The 22,976-nt window shown below is 50.6% G+C and overlaps 8 protein-coding genes across 8 annotated transcripts; 3 read left to right on the top strand and 5 right to left on the bottom strand.

The window, feature by feature from the left end:
• Nucleotides 1-1,274: 1,274 nt before the first annotated feature.
• Nucleotides 1,275-3,387, top strand: Z518_05804 (uncharacterized protein; the record flags this gene model as incomplete). Its single annotated transcript, XM_013416615.1, has 7 exons — nt 1,275-1,640; nt 1,689-1,775; nt 1,821-1,884; nt 1,944-2,209; nt 2,260-2,531; nt 2,592-3,191; nt 3,300-3,387. The coding sequence occupies 7 exons, from the start codon at nt 1,275-1,277 to the stop codon at nt 3,385-3,387; spliced, it is 1,743 nt and encodes a 580-aa protein (XP_013272069.1).
• Nucleotides 3,388-4,272: 885 nt separating this feature from the next.
• Z518_05803 (uncharacterized protein) lies at nt 4,273-5,427 on the bottom strand (the record flags this gene model as incomplete). Its single annotated transcript, XM_013416614.1, has 1 exon — nt 4,273-5,427. The coding sequence occupies one exon, from the start codon at nt 5,425-5,427 to the stop codon at nt 4,273-4,275; it is 1,155 nt and encodes a 384-aa protein (XP_013272068.1).
• Nucleotides 5,428-7,151: 1,724 nt separating this feature from the next.
• Z518_05802 (uncharacterized protein) lies at nt 7,152-9,287 on the bottom strand (the record flags this gene model as incomplete). The annotated part of the gene is made up of 2 exons (XM_013416613.1): nt 7,152-9,022; nt 9,071-9,287. The coding sequence occupies 2 exons, from the start codon at nt 9,285-9,287 to the stop codon at nt 7,152-7,154; spliced, it is 2,088 nt and encodes a 695-aa protein (XP_013272067.1).
• A 1,558-nt stretch (nt 9,288-10,845) lies between these two features.
• On the bottom strand, nt 10,846-11,163 carry Z518_05801 (uncharacterized protein; the record flags this gene model as incomplete). The annotated part of the gene is made up of 1 exon (XM_013416612.1): nt 10,846-11,163. One exon carries the CDS (start codon nt 11,161-11,163, stop codon nt 10,846-10,848), a length of 318 nt encoding a protein of 105 aa, XP_013272066.1.
• A 2,617-nt stretch (nt 11,164-13,780) lies between these two features.
• Z518_05800 (uncharacterized protein) lies at nt 13,781-14,375 on the bottom strand (the record flags this gene model as incomplete). Its single annotated transcript, XM_013416611.1, has 2 exons — nt 13,781-13,905; nt 13,973-14,375. 2 exons carry the CDS (start codon nt 14,373-14,375, stop codon nt 13,781-13,783), a joined length of 528 nt encoding a protein of 175 aa, XP_013272065.1.
• Nucleotides 14,376-16,492: 2,117 nt separating this feature from the next.
• On the top strand, nt 16,493-18,787 carry Z518_05799 (uncharacterized protein; the record flags this gene model as incomplete). Its single annotated transcript, XM_013416610.1, has 1 exon — nt 16,493-18,787. One exon carries the CDS (start codon nt 16,493-16,495, stop codon nt 18,785-18,787), a length of 2,295 nt encoding a protein of 764 aa, XP_013272064.1.
• Nucleotides 18,788-19,704: 917 nt separating this feature from the next.
• Nucleotides 19,705-21,181, top strand: Z518_05798 (uncharacterized protein; the record flags this gene model as incomplete). The annotated part of the gene is made up of 2 exons (XM_013416609.1): nt 19,705-19,864; nt 19,923-21,181. The coding sequence occupies 2 exons, from the start codon at nt 19,705-19,707 to the stop codon at nt 21,179-21,181; spliced, it is 1,419 nt and encodes a 472-aa protein (XP_013272063.1).
• A 406-nt stretch (nt 21,182-21,587) lies between these two features.
• Nucleotides 21,588-22,897, bottom strand: Z518_05797 (uncharacterized protein; the record flags this gene model as incomplete). Its single annotated transcript, XM_013416608.1, has 2 exons — nt 21,588-22,716; nt 22,797-22,897. 2 exons carry the CDS (start codon nt 22,895-22,897, stop codon nt 21,588-21,590), a joined length of 1,230 nt encoding a protein of 409 aa, XP_013272062.1.
• Between the last annotated feature and the right edge of the window lie 79 nt (nt 22,898-22,976).

Genomic DNA, 22,976 nt, shown 5'->3' with positions numbered 1-22,976 from the left:
TAGTGCTTTTTCTGGCGGTGTTCAATATCAAGACTGGGGAGTAGCACGAAACAATGAGGGAGGGGCCGGTCGGATAGAGAGATGTTAAGAGTGCGGATTGCATCTTGTGGGGATGGTGATTGGATGGAAGGATCGAGCTTCCTTGTTCCCCGAAGGTCAAACAGCATCGAAGCAGCTAGGGGAAAGGGCACGAGTTGTCTCGGATGATAGGCGGGCCAACTGTGGACAGAATAGTTAACGAGGTTTTCGATTTCTTGGACATGGGCTCTGGTCTCAACTTGGTACGAGGGATTCTGTGCAAAGCGAGGCGCCATGTGGATGGTTTGGGGAATGTGTTCTCATGCTGGTTACTGTGAGCAAGATGCCCTTCAAATATCGGTTGCTGGTTAACCGCTAACTGGATTGCTCCCACCCAGGCGCAAGCCGTAGAGCCAGAGGTTGCGGTGCGGCAACGCCATGGCTTTATCACCACATGGGCTCCACCACTCACAACCTTCCCACATAAGGCTGCTCTATATCTCTTCGGATTGCACCACCTCCTCAGTCCTTTTCTCTCCATTCTGGTCTTCATCTCTTGCTCGTCTACTCGTTGTCCTGACACTTGTTGTGTCCTCATCCACTCAGTTTTGCCTCTGAGTGACCACCGTGTTCAAGTCTCCTGCTTGCCGTCTTCATCCTTTCATCTCCCACCGCCAGTTTGGAAATCCTTCCACCTCACTTTTCTCTGCATACGCCCAACATCCTCCACCCCCGGTATCGTCTAATCATGTCCGCAGCGATTACCAGCCTTTGACTGACGGGTCTCCCGATTGGTTCCGAATGAACCTGTCCATCCCCGATCACCTGTCGCCAGAGTCAAGGCCTTTCTCTCCCCCCCCCCCACCCTACTCCCACCTCCGTCGTCTGCCACCCCAACCCGCCAAGCCAGCAGGCCAGGGCTAAAAAGACGCCTGCATTGGCGCTGAAGTCTAACAAAGCCCTCGTCTTAACCTCTTATTTTCTTACCAACTCACCTCCATCTTCTTTCCGACGAACTATTGCTGCGGATCTTCCCTGCTCTGGCCGACAAACACGGCTGAACCGCTGCCTCGGTGCGGGTGATAGGTCTTTCTCCTCACTTCCTGGTCGGTTGCAAGTTCCATCCGACGTGAGGACCGTCTACACCCAAAGTTCGACAATGATTTAATCGCATCGAGGCTGCCATTGTTGGTGTTCCCATTATCAACTCATCTCACTTTTCAGTCTAGCGCAGATCCTGCCGCATGGCCTCTGCCATGGTTCATAAATCTTCACTAACCCTTCCAGGTTTCCCAGATCTCGACCGGCTTCGACGATATCAAGAACCAGCCAGCCAGCCTCAGGAGATGACACTTGGCCCATATTCACCACCTCACCACAGTCCTTACGGTTCCTATCCGCCACAGCAATTCCGGTCGCACTGGAATTTGCAATCACACTCGCATTATCCTCCTCCATACGACCATCTGAGCAGCAACAAATCCATCGATCCCTACTTTCATAACTACGGATATTTTACCCCGCCCGCCTCTCACCACACCAATTCCACCATGGCCACTCCAGATGCAGATGAAATGGAGCAATTCCAACGTCTATCCGACCAGTACCAAGCGGACCTTCCAGTAAATCCCTCAACAAAGGGTCTCGAATGCCTGACTAAAGCTTCATAGGGACCTTTAATTGGAAACAAGAAGCCCTTGTCGGATCTTGTCACCGAATATGCCCAGGCCGACCAGGCCTATGTCGTGAAAACCACTGTATTTATCTCTACCGAATATTTGATCCACGCTGATCAGCTTTAGGCCCTTGCAGTAACTCACACCGCATATCGCCCGATCAAAGGTGATGGACAGTGCGGATGGCGTGGTACGAGTCCCTTTTCTTCCAGTACCGACCTCGTTTTTCCTGATGACGAATTCATACAGGGGCCGTCTTCGGCTATTTTGAGATCCTTCTGAAATCCGGAGATCTTGGGTTGATTGCCCAAGAGTTAGTCCGCCTTCAGAGCTTCGAGCAAACGATGCGAGCAGTTGGCATAGACTACGACATCATCATTGACATGTTCGACTATACATGGGAACTTTTCGATGCCATCAAGTCCGCCATAGAGCGCGGAGACAAGAATGAGGCTGTCTTATTGGAAGCGTTGAATGATGAAAACAAATCGAATTCGATTGTCTATCATTTCAAAGTAGGTTTGTCATGCCTGATTCGAGTGCGTCCGTACTAATGTTTGAGCAGATGATGACGAGCTCATTCATGCAACTCCAGTCGGACCGGTATGAGGCATTTCTGGAGATGCCAGTCGCCCAGTATTGTCTCACGAGAATCGATCCCGCGAACCAAGAGATAGATCACATTGGCTTACAAGCGTTGACTGATGCCGTCATTGCTCCAGCATACATTGCCCTCGAGGTCTCGTACTTGGACAGAAGCACCGGCGATGAAGTTACTCCGCATCAGTTTGTCCTGAACTCTCAGGGGTGGCCGACCATTCGACTGATCTACCGACCGTGAGTACTCCATCTCTCACACGATGAAGTTAGGCGCTAACTGAGAGACTTGTGTAACAGGGGACATTACGATATCATCTATAAAGATGATAAGCCCATTCAGGTTTTCTTCCAGTCAAGTGCTCCGCAATATGTGGCGCCATTAGGGAACGAGATTTTCAAAGGCGACATGGAAGCTTTGAATCTACAATCATATATGTTCCCAAATGCTAATGTAATGTCTTCTCATTCTCTCGTTGGTCCATCGCTGGGATCATCGAGTAACACATTCCAGTCGCACCTCCAACGTCCACCTCCGATGTCGTTTACCGACACAAACGCCACAGAGCAATCTTATTTTCCGCCGGTGTCATCTCACACAGCAACGCTACCGCAGCAGCAACAGCAGGCGCCGCCGCCGCCACCACCACCACCACCACCACCAGCAGGAGTCAGATCACATTCGCTCCCATACCGGACATACTCATCTCCGATGATTCAAACGCATCCACAGATGTCCCCTTCATCTCAGTCTCCCAGTTCGCCGTCTCCCATTACCACAAAGTCTGGCCTGCCGAATCACAAGACAAATGAGGCCAAGATCCGGTACAATGAAAACTGCTTCAATTTCAACATTCACCGCCACGAGAGTCTCCCCTTGGATCCTGGATCGTTTGGCAGGTATGTGGTACAAGTCCGAAGAATGTTGGTATCGTTTGCGACCTTATCCTCAACCTCCTTGATCAGTAGACTTTGCCCGTATTCACTAACCTTTTGGACTCAAAACAGTTCCGCTCTGAGCCAAGCGCATTTTGCGAATTCCGATTTTCAACCTCAGATGTGGAATGCGGAAGAGGAGTATGGCAAGCGCGAATGATTGCAGTCAAAGTATATATCAAAATACTTGGTATGGCGTTAGATGATCTTTTGAATAGCAGGCTCGATGGGAAAACTTAATGGCGACGGACGCAGCTGCTGAGAAACCCTAGCTTTGATGAGCTTGTTTGCGATTTGATCCTTAATATGCAACAAAGGAGTATAGAAAGACCAGTGGACCGACTACAGCTACGTGCACATACAGATCGTGCGAAGAACATTTCACGGATACTGGCGTGTCGTGAGGTGGGAGTCCTTTTGTTGTTGATTGAGCATTTCTCCGGCGAATTGGAGCGCTTTCTCCCCCAATCATGACAAAACCGACATTGATGGGGTGGAGGGATCGACGGTCGCCACTGTACCGAATCCTGGATGAACTTCCTTTTCTGGAAAATACAAAAACGAAAAAGAAAAAAAGCAGCCGTCGGTCGTTACCGCTGGACGAAGATAAGGTGTGACGAAATACTTATGATTCAGATTCACGTTGGGCACTTGCCATGGCTTGAGAGAGACCACGCAAAAGACAACGAAACGATGCATGCGTTCGTTAACACCATTTAGGAGTATATCTCAGCAGGCCGTCGGAGCTGGATGATTTTGAATCGAGGTGTCCGGTGTGCTCCGAAGAGTTGGAATGCAAGACCTGAATTTGAAATCAATTCCATCCAATCCACGATGCATTTGATCCAATTGTTCTTTGAGTCAACTTCTCTTCTCCTTTTTATTCTGACTGGTCTGCCAACATGATGGCTCGTCGAAGTTTTAGTCCAGAACAGGTCGTCGGGTCTTTCTGTTCTTCCTCGGACAGGACTGGACCTTCTAGGACTTGGGATCCTTGCCTGTCATGAAGCATTCCATGTCAACACGGACACCGGAAACTTGCCAGTCACCCAATCTCAGCCTCGGACAAATTTCCTTCGTCACCTCCTGGTCCAGTACACTGGCTTTCATGGATCCGGTAAACTTCATGAACACTTTCCTTCCCACTTGCCTTCATCGCATTCAGACCATGCATAACTTGCTGCGCGAAAACGTCCGCAACAGATTCCAGACAGATGACGGAATGATCTTCTGCCCCTGGCTCTGGACCTTGCCGTCGTTCGCGCATCAACCACGTCACGCTCTTCCCCTCCAAGCCGCAAGCAACGACTCGACTGAATCCCCAAGACAGATAGCCTCGCGTCAGCGGGTCGTATGATGGCGAGCGCGTCTGCGCGGCCGTAAACTCATATACTGGGCCCGCGGCCGAAGAGGGTAAAGGTGCATCGTACACATTGAGCCCGATACCGTGGGACGTGATGCCCCGAGATACCTGGACGCCGATAGCACAGATTTTGCGGTCGGTCGATGATGTTTCATCCGAGTCGTCTACCTCTCTCTGTTCGGTCGGAGCATCGTTGTTCTTGACCCAGACGCCCGGGTCACGTGTCCTCATCGTCCCCACGCCCCAGTGTGCGCAGGTCCGCATGACGCTTTTCTCGAGCATTTTCACCCAGCATCGCGCCGTGATCCCGTGTCGTCGTAGATCTGCGATCACGTAGCCCGTCACCTGGCCTGGGCCGTGGTACGTGAGGAGGCCGCCGCGAGGGGAGGCGTGGAAGGTCGCGCGGCCACTGGCGGTCAGGAAGTTCTGCTGTGACTCGGAAATTGGGTTGCTGAGCAGATGGCGGCGGCCGACTGTGTAGGTTGGGTGCGTGGCGAAAGTCAGCACGACTGGGTCCGGCGGTGAGAGGGAGAGGGACGAGAACGTAGAGGTCGTGAGCGTCTTGATTTGGGCATCTGAGCTCTCGGTTACTCGACTTGGTGTGCTCAGGGTCAACCCGGCGGCATCATCTTTATACCCATGCTTATCGATTCTTCTTTGGCTGCTGGTGTTCTCGAGATACGAGTTTGCATTCTCATTCCCTCTCTTTCTTCTCGCTTGTTCGCCGCTGTGGAGCTGGTCCTTGTAGCTGAAGTGCCTTTCCAAAAGTGCCGTTTGCAATTTCAACGAATGTGAATACGGTATACGGTGAGGTATGTGTAGGTGAGCTAATCTCATTGCATTGTCGGTTGCTCTGCCCCGTTAGTGTCGTTGTGCTGAGTAGAGAATACCGGTGTTATAGGTCCAAACAATACATGCTATTCGATTTCAACGGTGGATCCAATGCCGTGTACATGTACTGTAGATGGTATGCCCCATATGTCGGTGTAGATGGTCGGTCAGTCAAGGACGAGACGGACTTGACATATCTGCCTCGTCTCATGCATGCCATGTCAAAAATATCACTGCCATGCTGCTGATATTTGCCGTTGCGTGTTCAAGAGCATGCACCTGTCTGGCTGGACATCCGAATCTCAGGGCGGTGCACACTTCGCAGAGGCAAGCCCGCTTTTGTGCAGGAATGCTTTGAAGCCAGGCTAAATTGTTGCTACAGTAGCGGATCTCCGGATTTTTCGGGTCCACCTCTTTTCTTGTCCAGTTGCCACCATTGGCATATTTTCCATGCTTGTTGGTGGCTAAGGCAATATTTAAATGCTCGTCATGGAAGTAGCCCATTGGGCATCCAGCGTCATTGCATCTGCCTGATCAGAGTTCTAGAGCCAAACGATCAACCGTTGCTCCCTTGTTGGCTTGTCTAACTACAAGAAGGGGACAAACTGGCCCACGAAAACCCTTGCTTCTTTCTAGCCATGCAGGGTCCATCTGACCTCAGGCCATGAAATCAATCTCAAGGAAATTCGAAGCATAACCGTCGGATTTTGGTTGGTGCGGTCTTTCTCCCTCTGGTCTTGAACCACTGTCGAGTCGCACCCCACCATGTCAGGCCATCTATTCGTCGGTTCATCTGATAACCAGATTTGCTCATGAGTGAAAGAAACCGGCAAGAATTCATAAATATGGTCCTGTCTCTCACAACGGAGATTGTCTGCTCTATCCACAAACCTCTCACATGTAAAGACCCCCCTTACTTCGAACGGGTCCAATCGGTCTACGATAAAGAGCCTCGTGGTATCGACCTCAAGTGTACTTATCAAAAAAGGACCCCGCGTTATCATTGACCTGCTCGCCGGCATCATGGACAGTGCTGGAAGTTTTACAAGCCAGACACCTAGTTCAGGCGCGAACCCATCCGCCACTGAACCCTGAGTCCATTTGCATGGACGGTTTTACCGAGATGAGTGATCTATTTTCCTCCTCGGAGGGTCATATGGTCTCTTGGGTTGTCGCTTGGTGAATTCCATGCCTACTTACCGGAAATTCGTCTCTTTGCTGACGGAGTGGAATGGCTTGCGTCTGTCCTATCTAGCATTGGCATTATCTTGGCCAGTGCCTTGATGATGCTAACAGTAAATCTCCCGGCGAATTAGGTGAGCAAAAATAGACCTGCCAAATGATGGTTGCGTAATGTGCAAGAGGGACAATGACAGCATTCGCCACTATGGTGATTTACTTGTTCAAGCTGGGGCAAGGGACAGAATAGGACAGGCAATGATCCAATGTCTGGGATACTCGACCAGCTTGTGGTGAACGGGGGACGAGAATCTGGACCTACGAATATAGAGAGTTGGTATGACGGTGCCGCTGGAAATCCAAGTAGGTCCTCCACAGGTTCAACTGCAGGAGGGGGAGCGAAGGTTGTCGGAGTTTGCTGTTGCCAAAGGCTTCTGTGCGGACCTGACAGAATTGGTCTCTTTGAAACATGGTGACGCCCCGCTGAATCATCTCCTGCTGCCGGGATCACAGGTTTGAGAAATTTGGCTCGTATTCGATTTGAGATATTGCTAGAAATATTCAGCTGCGTCAACGTCGCGGTATCGTTTCCTCCGTCCAAGTTCAATTCCAAATTCCGCAGTGCTGGGTGTCCGGCTCTTCCCATCATACCACCCTTCGACAAAGGGCTTTTCCACTCTTGGGATCCCTCGGCCCTTTTCGAACACGTCTATGTGCATAGATGTGTCGTGTTCGTTGCTCGACCTCCATCCGTACACCACCGATGGGTTTCCCAGGACCTTGACGATTTCGTCGCCGCGGAGCAAGCACCCTCTATCACCGAATTGCTCCAGAAACGTGTGATACACTTTTGCAATCGCCAGATGGCTGTCGTCCTTAATGATTGCTTTGTTAGCCCAAATAATGACAGCCATGAGCGACAAGAAGTGAATGGCTGGAATAACGGCGAGAATAGACCCGGCATATTTCCATGTAACGTGAAGAATTTGGGCAGTGATGGGCATTTGACCGTGCGCGACGATCCTCCTATACATGCCGGATGAGTCGTCCATAAATGAGATGGCCCCCATCGTAAATGATGAGATCATATTTGCCACATCTGATGAGGTTGGTGTCCTGATAAAGCCGATCTCAGATGAGTTGGTGTAAAGGGCATATTCCTCTTTACCATCGGCAATGGGAGGATTATCACTCCATCCGATGGCCCCGGCGAGCATTCTCGCAACCAAGTCGGAGACCAGGTAGTCTGCTGTTAGCGCCATGGTGTTGTCCTCCACTTGCGTGACAGTATTGTTGCAAATGTAAAATCGTCCTTCATCTATATAGTAATTGTATTCATCGGTATCGCCATCGGGGGACGATGCGGCCTGGAAAGCATTAATGTTCACACAGCGCGGGCCACAGGTAGAATTCAACCCCGAGATTGCCGTAAATCCTGCTGGCCCGGGTGCCACTGGCAGTGATTGATTGACATCCTGTTCCCCGTTATTATAGACGATATAGGACAAATTTCCAGATGCACCGTCGATCACTTCATATCCGTCGCAGTATGCATATGATTGAATGTGGCGAGAGGAGATAATCGATTGTGACGAGTCATTAGCGTTCTGATCCTGGAAATAGTAAAAGGTATGCCCGTCAAAGGTCGAGTAGTAGGTCTCGAGAAATTCGAGAGGGTCGTCCCAATCCAGTGCTTGCGTTACCGTGCCTCTGATGCCCCAGTTTTGAATCGCACTCAGATCAGAAAGATAGTTTCCGGTGGATAAAGATTCGAGGTCCACGATGCTCACACTTCCATTTCTTGTGAGAACATGGTCTGGCGAAATGTCTAAATTGTAGTTGAGACCAATAATGCCGACAAGAATCGTAATGGCCAGGTGTATAAAGAGCCATACGACGCAGCAGATTTGTGTTCTTGATGGCCAGAACTTGTATCGGTCATTTCTAGCCTTCCAAAGAAGCTTGATCACATTGATCAGACTATCGCAACCCATGACCAGATCGAAGGTTTCCAAGGGCCGGTAACATGCGGCTAACATTCGCCACCGCAGGAGTTTCGCATAGCTTCTCAGCGAAGCCGCCAAGTTCACACCGAGGAGGAGCGAAGTGCCAGTTGTCAGGGCATTGAAGATCCTTCGCTGAGGTACGCTGATGGTGAGCTTTTTCGAATAAGCGTAAAGGATCCCGAAGTAGATGACGCATAGGACAAGAGTGTTGATCCATTCGCCAATGGTCAGTCGCAAAAGACGATTTCGCTGTTTGTTATAGCAGTACTGTCTCGTTGTACCTTGACCTGAGGTGTCCTTTTCTAACAGTTCGTGCAAAGAGGGCGTCACGGACCCCTGTAGGCGCTGTTTGAAAGTGCTGAGAGAGGAATGTCTCCAGCTGTCGTGAAGTTTCTCAGCAGGAGGTGTATCTGTGTCTTCGGTATGGTCAGGAAGGCTGATTTGAAAAGAGGTCATTTGCTTACACGAAAGAGGCCGATGGACGGACTCGGCATCAGACTCGCCACCGGACTCGTGCGATTGAACCGTCTCGACCGGAGGGAGAGACACTTCTATCGTAGGAGGAGGATGTGATGTTTCTGCCGTTGGTAAAGGGTTTTGCACTTCATCTTGAGCGTTGTCATGATCGTCCTCTTCTCGAGTTAGGAGGGGCGAGTAATTTACAGATCCGTCCGAAGCCATGGTTTGATGCTCTCAGGAGTCAAGTAGAGAGTCTTGAGTCTTCACCACTTCAAGGACGGGCCTCAGATGGCGCTTCAAGAGCATTTAACCAAAGAAGGGTGCTGCAAGGGGGAACATTTCAAACGTTTTTCGCACAGCGACTAATGGCCTACCTCGTAGATGGTATATGCACAACCAAATATGAACAGCGAGCCCGCAGGGTGGGTTCATTGAAATTGGGGGCTATTTGCCTTGCGATTGAATAATCTAGCCGGGTATTTGAGTCTGGCCGGCCGCACCGAGTAGCGATTTTGATTGAAACCAGCGTCATGGTGACTAGGAGCCCTAAGGTTCAGTAGTTGATTATGAAATGGAAAGATAGGTTTCAGATATGTATGCTAACAAACCTTGAGACCGGAGGGGGTCCTGATCTAGTCTAGTCAACACCCTTGTGACGGGGTATTGTGAAAAGAACCCTTGCCACCACACTGTCGAGCCAGTAGCCATCTCGCGCTCACATGCAAGTCATTATCTCGAACAAGCGTTGTCGTGACTCGTGACGGGGAACTTGGAGATGTTGCCAGGCCAGCGGTGGCAAGTCTATCGTTTGTAGCTGTCGACCTGAAGTCATATATCCGGACCTGCAGCACAGAGATCCAGAGTGTATGATGTGAAACGGTACGCGTCGTTGATAATGCAAGAGATAGACGCCGGCATTGTCTGACGTGATATGGAGCGAGGCGGTAGTCAGGCTTATGTTATGGCTGCGTGCTGTTTCAGATGATGGCCCCCTATAAGCTCTCCCGGCAGGGCCCGTTCCGCCTTCTTGGTCAGGAGAGCCACCATCAGTAGCAGCCACGAAAGACACCCCAGGAGGACGTTGGTCAATAGATTCTAGAGCGAAGCAGGCTCCAGGATTATTATGAAAAGGTGCCCGCGTATCTGATAGGGTATCAGATAGTAGAGATGTGCTAAGTCATGCCAATCAATACAATACAGGTAACATTCCTAAGGCGGGCATGAAACGAAACCGGATACTACTTTCATTTCACACCTATGGTCACACCCATAGCGCCCGTAGGATGTGCTTCGAATAATTGACGGATCGATAATTGATGCTCGATGTTCTTGGACCATGCTGCCGTCTTCGAAAAGGATTGTCCTCTGGTCGTCTCCGGGTTGATATTCTCGTGTTCAGGAACAACCATGCGGTCGCATCTCATGAAAATGCGACCGGGTCCCGAAGAGCTCTCTTGGAGGAGCTCGATGTGGTAGGAAACTTGGGTCAAGCGGCGTGAAAGATGGTTTTGCTCTAGAGAATACTTGGGCTGGTGGCCGGCGTCCTGTCCTGGCGAATCAAGAGGGAAGATCGTAGCTCACAGGTGACGTGGAAACTGGACCCCATGGATATTCCAGTATTGTCAATATCTTTCCAAAGCCCTCGCAGTGGGCCGGTAGCGTCCTGATTTCCGGAGAGGGGACCCTGGTCTTTGCATTCAGTCTGGTTGATGGTGCTTTCGCCGCATTGCCAAAAGGTTCAGCAATGTGCTTTGCTTTTTGGCATCCGTATGGTAACCATTTAACCTTCCTTCTCAGTATGTGCGGCCATGCCGTCCTTTTCCCCGTCCCTCGCTATTTTGTCAAAGTCCAGGCCCAAATTTGCCCACTCGTCTCTGGCCATGAGACCCTTCTGCATACGGCAGTCCAAGTACTCTTTTGCCAAAATTCTGCACTCTTCGTTATTCTTCCCAGGAGGATTTTGTCTTCTTAAGCATCGCAGGTATGAGGAGATGACGTGTTTGCATTCTGCATCGTGATCAAGTGGGAAAGAACCACGCTCTGGAGGGGTGGGCTTGAAGTTCGCGGCACCACCGCCGGGGGCGCCAAAGCCTGACATCGAGGACGATTAGAACGACACGGACAAGACGGACGAGAAGGCGAGAGGAGAAGAAACGTAGGGGGCCGGCACGGTTCGAGGATCAGGACCACGAGAGGTTCACTGCATGACATGATACAAGAAACCTGAGCATGAGCTCAAGCCAGTGGTTCCACCTTCGCCACGAACGGGGCGATCACGTGATCAGCCCGATGGCAAACAATATTGGGCGAGCCTGGCATTCTATTTGATCCGGAGGAGATTCTATAGTCCTAGATATTTTGGGTATTCATGCTATCAAAAAGGACCAATGTGGTTGGAGTCCATGTGACTTATCTTCCAATCCTCCAAGCCCATTGTTCCTGACCAAGTGTGAAGTTGTCGACACCAATCTCTGTTTGAACTCCCTGCCCAGATAAGCCCTTTTCAGTACTGAAAACCTGTGGTTGAAGTGCATGGAAGACTAAAAGAACAAATCAGCATCGGGAGCCAAAGTGCTGTAGGTGAAAAAAAAGCCAATTTGATGAAAGGACAAATTTCATATCAGTTCTCCAAGGTGATGTATGTTCGTCATGAGAATTCAGTAAGAACACAGCGAATACATGAGATCATCAGGGAAACATGAAATAAAGATGGGGTTGATTCTCACCAGCCTTTTGTACTACGGAATCTACATCGTGGACGCACGCATCTATCCATTAGATTGTCAGTAACTTTGGAGACAAAAATATTGGTCGAGACCCAAAATGGACAGAGCGAGAGCATGTATTTCAGGCTGTTAGCAAGTTCGTCAGCAGGTCGTCTCGAAACCGGGAACGACACTCACCTCATTAAATCAGAATTTTCAGTGTAACGTTCATGCCCAAGCAATTGCTCGGCTCCAACAGTGTGAATAATGTTCATCATCAGATGCTGGGATGTGGATTGGAAAGGGAAAGTATCGCATATGTACCTGCAGCGCGAGGCTGTTAGCAAGTCATTCGCTTCATTGCCCTATGATCGCCTTCTCTTTGGCATCATCCATCAGCTGACGCGTTCTCAACAAGTGCCAGTCTCTAGCGCATCCACAAGATTTGTACAGTCTTGCTTTTACAGATGCGTGGAACTGTGCACGCAGTCTGTCCGCCCGTGCGTTCAAGTATTCGTCATGGAAGGAACAGAAGCATTCATGGCAAAAAAGGAGGGGCCGAGTTACCTGTGCCAGGTTTAGGTCAGCATCAGGCCAGAGAAGCAAATTGAGCGAGGAAGAGGGATATGCGTGCGAATCAGACAAGGCTGAAACTTATAATAGACAGGTTCGACATGGGTATTAAGTTTGAGGAATGCCTTTCGTGTCATGGAGTCATCACAGAGAGTGCGTCGGGAGAACTGAGTTTTGGTTCGTACCTTTTACAAATTGACTGAACGGTATGTGCAAGTCGAGAGGGTCAATGAGACAAGGACCTATATGATCTTTTGCACATGTCAGCTTCTCCGGCGGAAGAAGACACCAGAAACGATCGAGGGAAGGTGAAAGAGTCAGCGTAATTCTAGAGATAAATGTTGTTCCTCAGTGAACTGTGGTGTTCTTGGAGTTGGATTGCAAATACTCATCATACGAGGTATAAACAGCGAGAGAGACTCAAGCTTACCATCGTTATACATAGTGAATGACACCGAGGGAAGCGACCGCAAGCATGTTCGAGTGCAAAGGCCAACAGCAGAAAATAGGAAAAATCGACAAACTTGCAAACACGCCAAGGCCCGAAACCCAATCAAGAGCAGGCCAGGAATGACACATTTCGTGAAGGGTATTTACGCGTCGAGAGATGCTGGCAACCAACATTGTGCATGTTCAGATATCCAAGGAAGTATCTTCATTGATTTAGACAATCAAAGTCAAACCTAAGCCTGAGCCGAATCCTGTCCTCAACTCTTCTCGCTGTCCTTCCGCGGCTGTAATGCATCCGAGGCATAGACGCAATAATGCGGTACGAAATGGGATATTTGGGGTTATTCCACGGTCGATATGGAACTCATCCCCTGTTGATGACGCCAGCCCGCGTTTCTTGCTCTTCTGACCCAATCCATCCTCCACTGTCGTTAATGTGAGTTGCAAAATCGCGGGCAGCTCTTCGACCATCTCGCAGTCTCATTTCCATTTAGGGTATGACCCATCTTTGGAAAGGGTAAGCCTTCGCACCAGATTAAAAGGAATGGTAGCGTGGTGGCAGGTAGGTTTGGGAAATCCGAGACCGTCTCCAAGATATCTAGCCAACGTTTTGTCCGCTTCGGATGGAATACTCTGACGGCCAGGTATAAGGATCCGTGTCTAGATTCTGGCCAAAATTTGCGTGTGAATGTCCAATAGATGAGCTTATTGAATCATCATTTGGCTTCCCATCCCTTGCAAGCCGATTCGATTCGGCTCAATAGGTGTTAGAAAGAGCTTTCCAAATTCCTGAGGCATCCAGGCATCCAGGCTTGCCCTGCTATACCAGGCCACGTTCCGGCGCAAACAACCTCGCGAAGAAATCCCTTTCGTCACTGGTCACGCGGAGGTGGTCGAAAACAGGCGCAAAAAGGCCGTCGCTGTAAGCTGGGGTCGAATTGTCAGAGGACGGTCTGACAGTAACAGGGGTATCAGACAATGTTCTTTCTATCGCGCCGATGCTCGGATTCGAGAGAAATGCAGATCTCTTCGTCTTTGAAGTCGTCTTGGCGAGCCTGGGACGCCCTCGCTTCCATTCCCCTTGAGTTCGATGGATGTCTCCAGACAGAATACTATGAGGTGTAACAGATACAAACTTCAATGGTGCAGCGGCACTATTCTCAACTCTCCTAGATGTACGCGACCGGATGGCTGCGTCTCCGTTTCGACAACTTGAATTTTCGTCATCGTCATAAGTTTTCTTCCTGCCATAAGGATCCTCATTCGGTGTTTGGGCGGACAACACAGCAGAATGCCACGACTGGAACTGAAGTGGGCTCGGAATATTGGACCAGCTCGGAGTTGTCGCGCAGCTGCTCAAATCCCTTTCTGATTCCTGAGAAGGCGATGTTTCGTTCGATGAAACGGTCATGCGGTCAGGGGAAGCGGCTTTTTGAAATTTCATAGACCAATTGTTTTGGTCGACGTAGTCATAATATTCATCGAAATCTTGGTCGATATCAAGAGGTATAATAAAAGCATCTGGGGAATAGGACGCGCTTTTGGTGTCAAGCTCCTGGAGAACGCTACTTCTGACAGACATCTCTTAAACCGGGAGGACTGGTTGAGAGCGACGGGGAAGCAAGGAGCATAGGCTGAGGTCGACCCAGAAGTCAAATACGGGTAACCCGGAGCGTTCGATGAAGGGTATGTAAACGCTCCAACAAAGCTCAACGGCTACTTTCGCACTATCTTCGGTGAGATCACCTGCTCGAGGATTGTATCGATGCTTGCTTTCCGGAACGGCTTTGGGATTGAACCTCAAATGTTCTGATCGCAATCAACGATGGGGGTAGAGATATCATGCTGAGGACCCGGGTCTTCCTATGTTTATCCATTTATCCCCAATGGGCTCTCCCCCCCCCCCCGCTTTATTGTAATTCCAGTAGCCTGATGCATGCCCTGCACAAGCATATGCCAGATACCGAACCAATCAAAGGGGTCGTACGGATTCACGGTCATTGCACAAGTGGGGATATCCCGATCTAAGGCATCTCTCTGTCCAGTAGAAGAAGTGAGAAAACCTGGTAAAGACATTTTGGCGGGGCCCCGAGTTGTGTGGCGGAAGACTGGGGAGGGTGGAATGTAGTCGGGAAACTTTTTTGCATTTCGACATGTTTTTAGCGCTTCCGATGTATCTTTGATTGGCAGGAGAGGAACGACTTCCACCGGATGCGCTAGCACCTTTACAGTATCGAGGATCCTTTGCTCTGGCGTCGAGATCAAGGTGCCCGGATGAGTCACTAGTGACAAGTTAGGAAAAGCTCTTGAAAACAAGCTGTCAACGATGTATTGATCTATACCTGGGAGTTGCCCGCGCATTGTTGGGGCAAGAGTCTCACCAGGCGGAGGCTGGATCCCAGGGTTTGAGATCTAAAGGACTTGAGACGGACTGCTCAGTATTATGCGACGGCAAGACTACACGAAGGGATCTCGAAATCCCGGGGAGAAAAGTGTCGTCTAATCACGTGACAATTTGCTTGGCAATGTCACGTGAAGCAGTCGGCTTGGCAATATTGCAACTTGCACTCTTCCAGGCTTTTGCTCTCTTGTTAGATAGAACAATAAGGCATTCCTTCACTAGACTCCATAGTCTATCCAAATGCCCCAGAGAGACTCGCCGTACCTGTCACACAGGGCAAGAGCCAGTCAGATATTCCGAAAAGATTCACCATGGTCTAGTTGCCATGTGTGTGGAATTGTCCGCAGGTCTTGGGATATTTTGAATCCATTGTCTTGATGCCGTGGCTGAGGGTCAATGTTGGAATCTCGCGATCCAGAGATCGGATTATGGCTTATTGTTCAGCGCCAACATGACAGGATTCTCGATGTCAGTTCTTCGAAAATATCCGCGGAATCTGCGGATTGCCTTGAACAACGAAGATGAATTGCAGGTGTCTATCGTCTTTGACGATTGATGGCTTTTCTGATTCACTGGGTATTTTGGTCCACTTCTTGGCCCTATAAAACCATTTCGACAAAGTGGCAGAAAAATTCCGGGGATGGTCGTGGAGATTGATTGGGGTAGAACCTGCTCGAGAGACCCTGACAATCGGTCACATTTGTGGTGGGCTTGTCGTCTTGGAGCTATAAAATTTCGAGTCGGAGTGTGCCAGATCCTGTAGTGTTGCCGAAAGACGGCAACAGGGGTTAGTTGGAGAAGAGAGAGCTTGCTGAAGACTTGGGAGTGGACCGCCAACACCAATAGGAGGCACGGGCCCTGTTTCCACCGGAACCCTCAGGCACGTTGGAAGCGGGGGAGGGCAAAAACATGGCAAATACATGGCAAAAAACATGGGCAAATTTCCTGCTTCTAGCTTTCGAACTTTCCTTGCTCTGTCCAATGGACGCCCATCGAGTCTCGACAGAAAATTCGAGATCTGCAGGCCTCCAATTCTCTCCGATTGAACGGTGCGAAGAATGCGTCCTAAAGCCCCGCACAAGACTTCTTCCTCACAGGCTGACACTTCAGACCTACTGCCTACTTCATCTGCTCACCACTAACAGAACAATGTCAGCCAGCAGGTTGCTCTCTTACTCTCTGATCGTTTGAGACGGAGCGGTCACTCACTCACCAACTGCCTTACTAATGGCTCCTGTACCCCTTTCGCCCGACTCTGACCACGTTCTCCACCGCCCACCACCAGGCAACCCATCTGCATGGCATCCACCGGACGTGTTGCACAGGCATGTGTCAGGTGCCGTCGGCAGAAGCTGAAATGTGACACCTTACGGCCTTGCACCCTCTGTGTGCGCGCCAGAGTCGAATGCGAGCCTCGCCGGACCCCGGCCAGGAGTTCCACTGATCGACCGGCCTCGTCACGTAGGGATCGAACGGCCGAACATCCTCCTCCTCCCCCGTATCAGCCGGAAACACCGACGACAGTGACAAGCTTGCCACCTCTCCAGCCCTCTGGTAGTACTCCAGATTGGCAAACTCAGTCTTTGAGAAACCCACAGGACCACAATGAACTGCACTCAACCCAGCACAAACGAAGGGAGGCCGCCGACGGGCCAGACGCCTCGGAACACAGCCCAAGCGAGAACCAGCAGTTTGGTGCCAACACTTCGGTGATCGACTTTGCTCGCAACGTCTTCCGGCACAATGACTTGGCGTCTCCGAGTATCACTTCTACCATTCCCGGAGATGCAGGTGTCTTCCGACAGCCTGGTTCGAGATGGGGTCTCCAACGCATGCAGATGCCCCCCCGGTCAGTGATGCATCTCCTTGTCAAGGCCTATTTCGAACGCGTTCACTGGTTCATTTTTGTGTTTCATGAACCGACGTTCATGGCACGCGCCGAGACTTTGCTATCGAGCGCTTCGTGGACGAGGCAAGATTTACCTGTGGCCATGACGATCTTAACCACAGCAGCTATAGCACTGAAATGTATCTTGAATGACACATCCTGGCCGGGCCATTCCATTCTGGCCTCCTATGCGATGAATGCGAAATCGCTGTTGTCCGACTTGATCGCCGAGATCCGAGTTCACCTGCTTGATCTCCTGGATGATTCGCAAATCGAGACGGTTCAAGTATGCCTCCTCCTTGGCACCTACTACATCTACCACGGATCTCCGAGCTCTGCGTGGAGCATTCTCGGTATGGCCGTAAGAACGGCCTATGCCCTCGCCCTGCACTGTGACGATCCAGAGGATGAAGAGAAAGTCGAGACCCAGGTCCGACACCGTTGTTGGAATCATGTGACCGTCGCGGACACATTCTCGGCCATGATCTACGGACGCCCTGCGTGTCTGGACTCGGCCTTTTCTCATGTGCAGCCGCTTTGTGAGATGGATGATACCTTTGTCGCTGTTTCCATGGGTCGACACGCTGACGGCGGTCATCCGGCATCGAGGCCTTCAAAGTTGACCTTTCACGTGTTGAAGTACAGACTCTACTCCATAACAAAACAGGCGTTATCCAATTTTCGTCTCCTGCGATTGAAGGATCCACTCTCCCCAGAAGATCAGAATGCCCTAATTCGCGCCGTCTCTCATATCGAATCTCTGCTGGCAGAATGGAGGAAAGAAGTGCCGCCCTTTCTTTCAGTCGATTGCTGGCACAATGTGGAGCCCTCTGGACCGTTTCCTCCTGAACTCGGGTGCCTCTCCGGTCTGGAAGAAGATCTAGCGAGACTGTTCTGGCTACAAGCGACCATTCTTCAATTAACGCATGACAGTACTCTCATCTATATTCACCGGCCTATGCTTGAACACAAGTTGGTCTCTTACCACCAAGGGGGTACGGTCACACCAAGCCAATACTGTGTTTCGCAATCGCTTGAAACTGCTGTCCAGGCGGCATTGAGGATTTCTCGCCTTCCTATGGCCCAATATAACCACCGGTTAAGTCTGTCTTTTGCTTTTATGCATTTCTTTACCGCTGGCGTTATTCTTTGCATCCCACCGGCTAAGCAGCCTTTCAGCCTGGTCGCCCAAGAAGCTAAAGCTGGCATTTCGCGCATCATCCTGGCCAGCAGAAGTCTAGGAAGCAGTAGCCAGATAGCTCAGCATATTGACCAACTATTGACCGCCTTGTTGAGAATCACCATTCTACGAGAAATGGATAATGCTTTGCACAACCAAGGTTCCATCTCTGGCGTGGCCGCACAATCAACGGCTAGTTTCGCAAAGGAAGCAGGATCATTACACCAGGACAGCACGAGGCCATCCAGTGTTGATCGAGGGGCACCACTTACCCGCAATCAATTACATGCCGCTCCGTCAGAAATTCCTTCAAACACAACTTCACTGTCCCCGCAGCTTCCCGGACAATCTGAACCTCATTTCCCCTTTGACCTGACATCATTCAACGATAATGGTGGTATTGAATTTGATACTCAGTTAGACGAAGCGTTTGGCAGCTTTGGACAGAGTAGGTCTTCCTCCAGTTGGCATGTCAGTTCGGTACCCAAATCTGGGCTTCAAAGTGTCATTCCATACGCACATTGAGAAATCGTCTTCTTTTGACTTTGAAATGGACCGTCTTTGATCGCGATTGACTGACCGATCTTTTCATAGTGATGTTCAACCTCGTACCCGATGATCCCTTCACCCCCTGGGGTTGGGGAGGCGGTTTCCGGTGACCAAATCGACCATTTACAGCCATATGCCCATTGGCAATAGATGGATCGCTTCGTGCTCATCGTCATCAGATGATGCTCGCTGACAAATGGGATCCTTCTCTATCCACATTCAATCCTGAGAGGGGACCCTCGTCGACCCGGTTTAAAGACATTTACACAGCCGGTCAAAATTGAATGGACGAAATCGAAGTTTCAGCGAAAGGGACGTCCTCTCGAAGCCCTCAAGCCTATCCTACCGTATGTCTCGTCAGATATCAGGTTTGGGAAAGTCATGATCGCCCCCAAGGAATGAACTTGATGGGGTGTATCTGGTTGGCCCAGGCAATAAATGAAGCGCTTAGCTTCGCGAATAATATGCTAAATGGTCAGCGCAAAGAGCATTTCACCATCCACCAACAACCGACCGTCAGCTTTGGGCCTATTCGGAGTCGCTGACAACTACGTGAAGTGACCGGATCCCAAATAGTCCTAGACCAATCGCTTAAGCCTTGTGACTTCGGACAACCCAAAAAAATCGAGGCCAATGGGAATTTTCTTCTGACTTGGGTTTCTCGTAAAATCGATCATTTTCGGCCTTCAGCTGCTGCACCGGCCGCATCTTCCATCACAGCTTAAAATCCGGACAATCCCCGCAAGACCTACAAACCACAATGACGGAGAGACAGCAAGCTACAACTGGATATTTCTTTCGACGAAGAGATCAGCAGTTGCCAAAATCCAGTTCATTCCGACCTGTTGGTGGCACATTATTTATTGGTCTGATAAGTTGAAACTTCTCCTGAAATGAACCTCCTGTCGTCTTTGAAAGGCCAGCAAAAGTCCTCTCTCACGGGAGAAGGCGGCACGCTCCTCCTGATCAATGGGACCGCCTACACCTGGAAGAAGGGAAACAGCAACAGCTACCAGATGACCACATGGAGTTTTCCTAAAGAGGTCCAACCTGGTACGAAATAACCTAAATCGACATCTCTGTCTTGGGATGTAACTGACCACCGGAAAAGGTGACATCGCGTCAGTATATATACAGTTCAAGCAGACCATCGGCACCGTCCGGTCGGATACCAGTGGCTTCTGCAATTACGCACTGAAAGGCACTCAAGCTCGCTCATTCCGCATCGAAGTCAAGGATGCGCCTTCCAATCTCAAGGTCCAGCTCCAGAATATCCAAACTCCAAACAATCCCAAAGGCAGTTGGATTCAGCTTGGATGGCGGCATGATGGCGTCGTCTCCTTCATCCTCTCCGGCAAGGAGGGAAGCTTTTCATCGAGCAACCCGCCACACGACTGGATGCAGCAAAATCTGCGAACTCTAGGGCCGAGACCTCTCCATAAGATTTGTATGCCTGGCACTCACGATGCCGGGATGGGAGAAATTACTCACACGGACGTCATTCCCGCGGACATCATGGCCGACTTTGCACAGACCCAGTCTCTGACCATCATTGGACAATTAGAAATGGGCTCGCGATACTTCGACATCCGGCCCGAAATCTCTGGCGGCGAGAATTGGACCGGGCACTACACCGGAAAACTCGGAGCGCGCGGGCAGAAGATGTCCTCGATCATCGACGACATCAATACCTTCACCCAAAAGTGCGCGGAACTCATTATCCTCAACCTCTCTCACAGCTTACAGACAGATCAAGGCTGGCGCGAATACGACCAGGCTGAATGGAACGCTCTCTTCGCCGAACTAATACGCCTCAACTACCGATTCATCCTGACTGGATCCGAGGCGAAAGATCTCAGTCTGCTACCTCTCTCGCGGTTCATTGGTTCCGGTCATGCTGCCGTGGTGATTGTCGTCGAAGCACCCAGCCACATCAACCTCAGCGCCTACGGCGACAAGGGATTCTACCTGCCCTCCCAACTCAATGTGTACAACGAGTACTCGAACACAAACGATTGTGTGGAGATGGTGCAAGACCAGGTCCAAAAGATGGAGAATTTCATGAAAAGTTCCGACAAGCGCCTGTTTTTGATCTCGTGGACCCTGACCCAGCAGCCGCCCGATGTCACGCCGGAAGACTTCCTCCCCCCTAATACTCTAGTGGGATTGGGGAAGATTGCCCAGTGGAAAATCGACAATAAGACAATAAGAATACTGGCGTACTCGGCAAATAAGGCGCTGCTGACCGATTTGCTGCCTCATGTCAGTCAAGCCGCGTTCCCGAATATCGTGTACATTGATTACATGGAGATCAAAGATTATGTTGCGCTGGCAATGGCTATCAATGATCGGGCCTTTACGAATGCATAACTGGGGAAGAGAAGAGGTCGTCCAGGTCTTTATCCCCTGACTGATATGCCGTTTCACATTACATGGGCTAATATTGGGCTTGGTACTTCCGGTCTGGACAATGTGAATTCGCACCTGGAATGCCCGTTTCGCGATTGAATCTGGGATAAATCTCAGGATATTGATATTGGATGACATCTGCGTTGAGTTCGGGGGGATTTTCAGGTGGCGCAGGCACCTAACCGGGGGGGGGGGTTCCCGGGGCCTTACAGTACATTAATTACCTCTGCATTTTGTTTTTAGACGCTGACCCGCTAGTCGTACACATTTGATCTCCAACGTCGTGCTGATCGTTGAGATGGATGACTCTTCCATGAATCCAATGCCGCTAATGTGCTTCAAATTAATCAACCCTGCTGTTCTTCAATCATGCGGTGTACGCAGGTCTTCCTCGCTCAGACTGCGCTCCGATCGCGTCTGCAATCGTTTCTTCGCTCTGAGCGCCAGACATGCTAGGTTGTTCATTGATGTATCGAGCCGCTTCCACGTCATCATCTTCACGAGGAACGATTGTCCTCTCGGTTTCCCACCCTTCGTCTCCTACGTAACTTATCCGGCCGCACCCAGGCCAAAAGGCATGGTTTCTACTTCTCGCACCCCAAGCTGATCCGGCACTACCTCGAATCGGTAGATGATACCATCGAAAACCAAACCAGGCCATGCATATCCCGATGAGAGCACCTGAGATAATGTCGAAGCCGTCGTGGTGGTAATCGAAATAGCGGGAGACCGAGATGAAAAGTGCCGTGCCCATGGGTACAAATGCTAGAATCAGCAAATATATCGGGGGAGCTGCGGCTTCGTTTCGCTGGGAAGAAGAGGTCCGTGGTCGGTACTTCTCCTTCCCTTTGTCCGCGAAGAGATAGGTGCCAGTGCGTCCCCGATCTGGGTACGTGGGCTGGAGGAACGGGATATGGATAGCCAATTTGGCGCAGACAAACAGGGTGAGATACAGCATGCCCGCCCAGCTATAACTCGAGTGGCCCGACGGCCAACTGGCAAAGGCATTGCTCAGCTTATCCTCGTCGGTGCTTCGACAGATATGCCAATCCACGACAATTGGCACCGCCGAGTCCACAGACGTCCCTAGCCCACCGACACGGTGTCTAACGATCGATGCAGGACTCAGGTCGGGATCGCACACATCAAGCAGGTAAGGACGCGGTTTTCCAGCCAAATCTTTTAGGCCCTCGGAGATTGCGTATGTGCTTGCCAGCGTCAGACCGAGGCCCATCCAGGCGGTGTTCCATTCCCAGATCTTTTGGCGCCAGAGCGGTTCTCTAGGCGTCGATGCGCGGTCGACGGTCGGTCCCGGCTCAAGGATCAGACAGAGCACTGCAGTGATGACCGCGGGCGCAATGAGGGAGACGACAAACAGCACGGCGTTCGAGATGGTATCGTCATGGTAGGCATAGGAGATGTGGGGATCTTGTAGACTGAACCTACGTCTGCTTCCGTCGATGTTGCTGAAGCCGATACCAATGGCGGCAATGCCTCTGATTTTGCCTCAAGTCAGTATCTGTCTTGTATGAGGGATCTTGCAGGAAACACTTTGAATTTGTGAGTTAACACTGACAAGATGAGAATCCAATCTATCACATAAGATGCAACGAGGCGTTTGGAGAGATGTTGTGCACCTGCAGCGAGGCTGGTGTGGGTTTTGCCGGCATCGACCATGATGGGTAAGTAAGCACGCGAGCAGTTGAGCAGCGAGCGTTGCGGCTCTCGAGGGGAGGGGTTGCGGGCTGATTATTAC

The sequence above is a fragment of the Rhinocladiella mackenziei genome (genome assembly GCF_000835555.1).
Source record: "Rhinocladiella mackenziei CBS 650.93 unplaced genomic scaffold supercont1.4, whole genome shotgun sequence".
Lineage (NCBI taxonomy): Eukaryota > Fungi > Ascomycota > Eurotiomycetes > Chaetothyriales > Herpotrichiellaceae > Rhinocladiella > Rhinocladiella mackenziei.
Note: the sequence above shows the minus strand (reverse complement) of the source record. Positions and strands in the feature narration are given on the sequence as shown.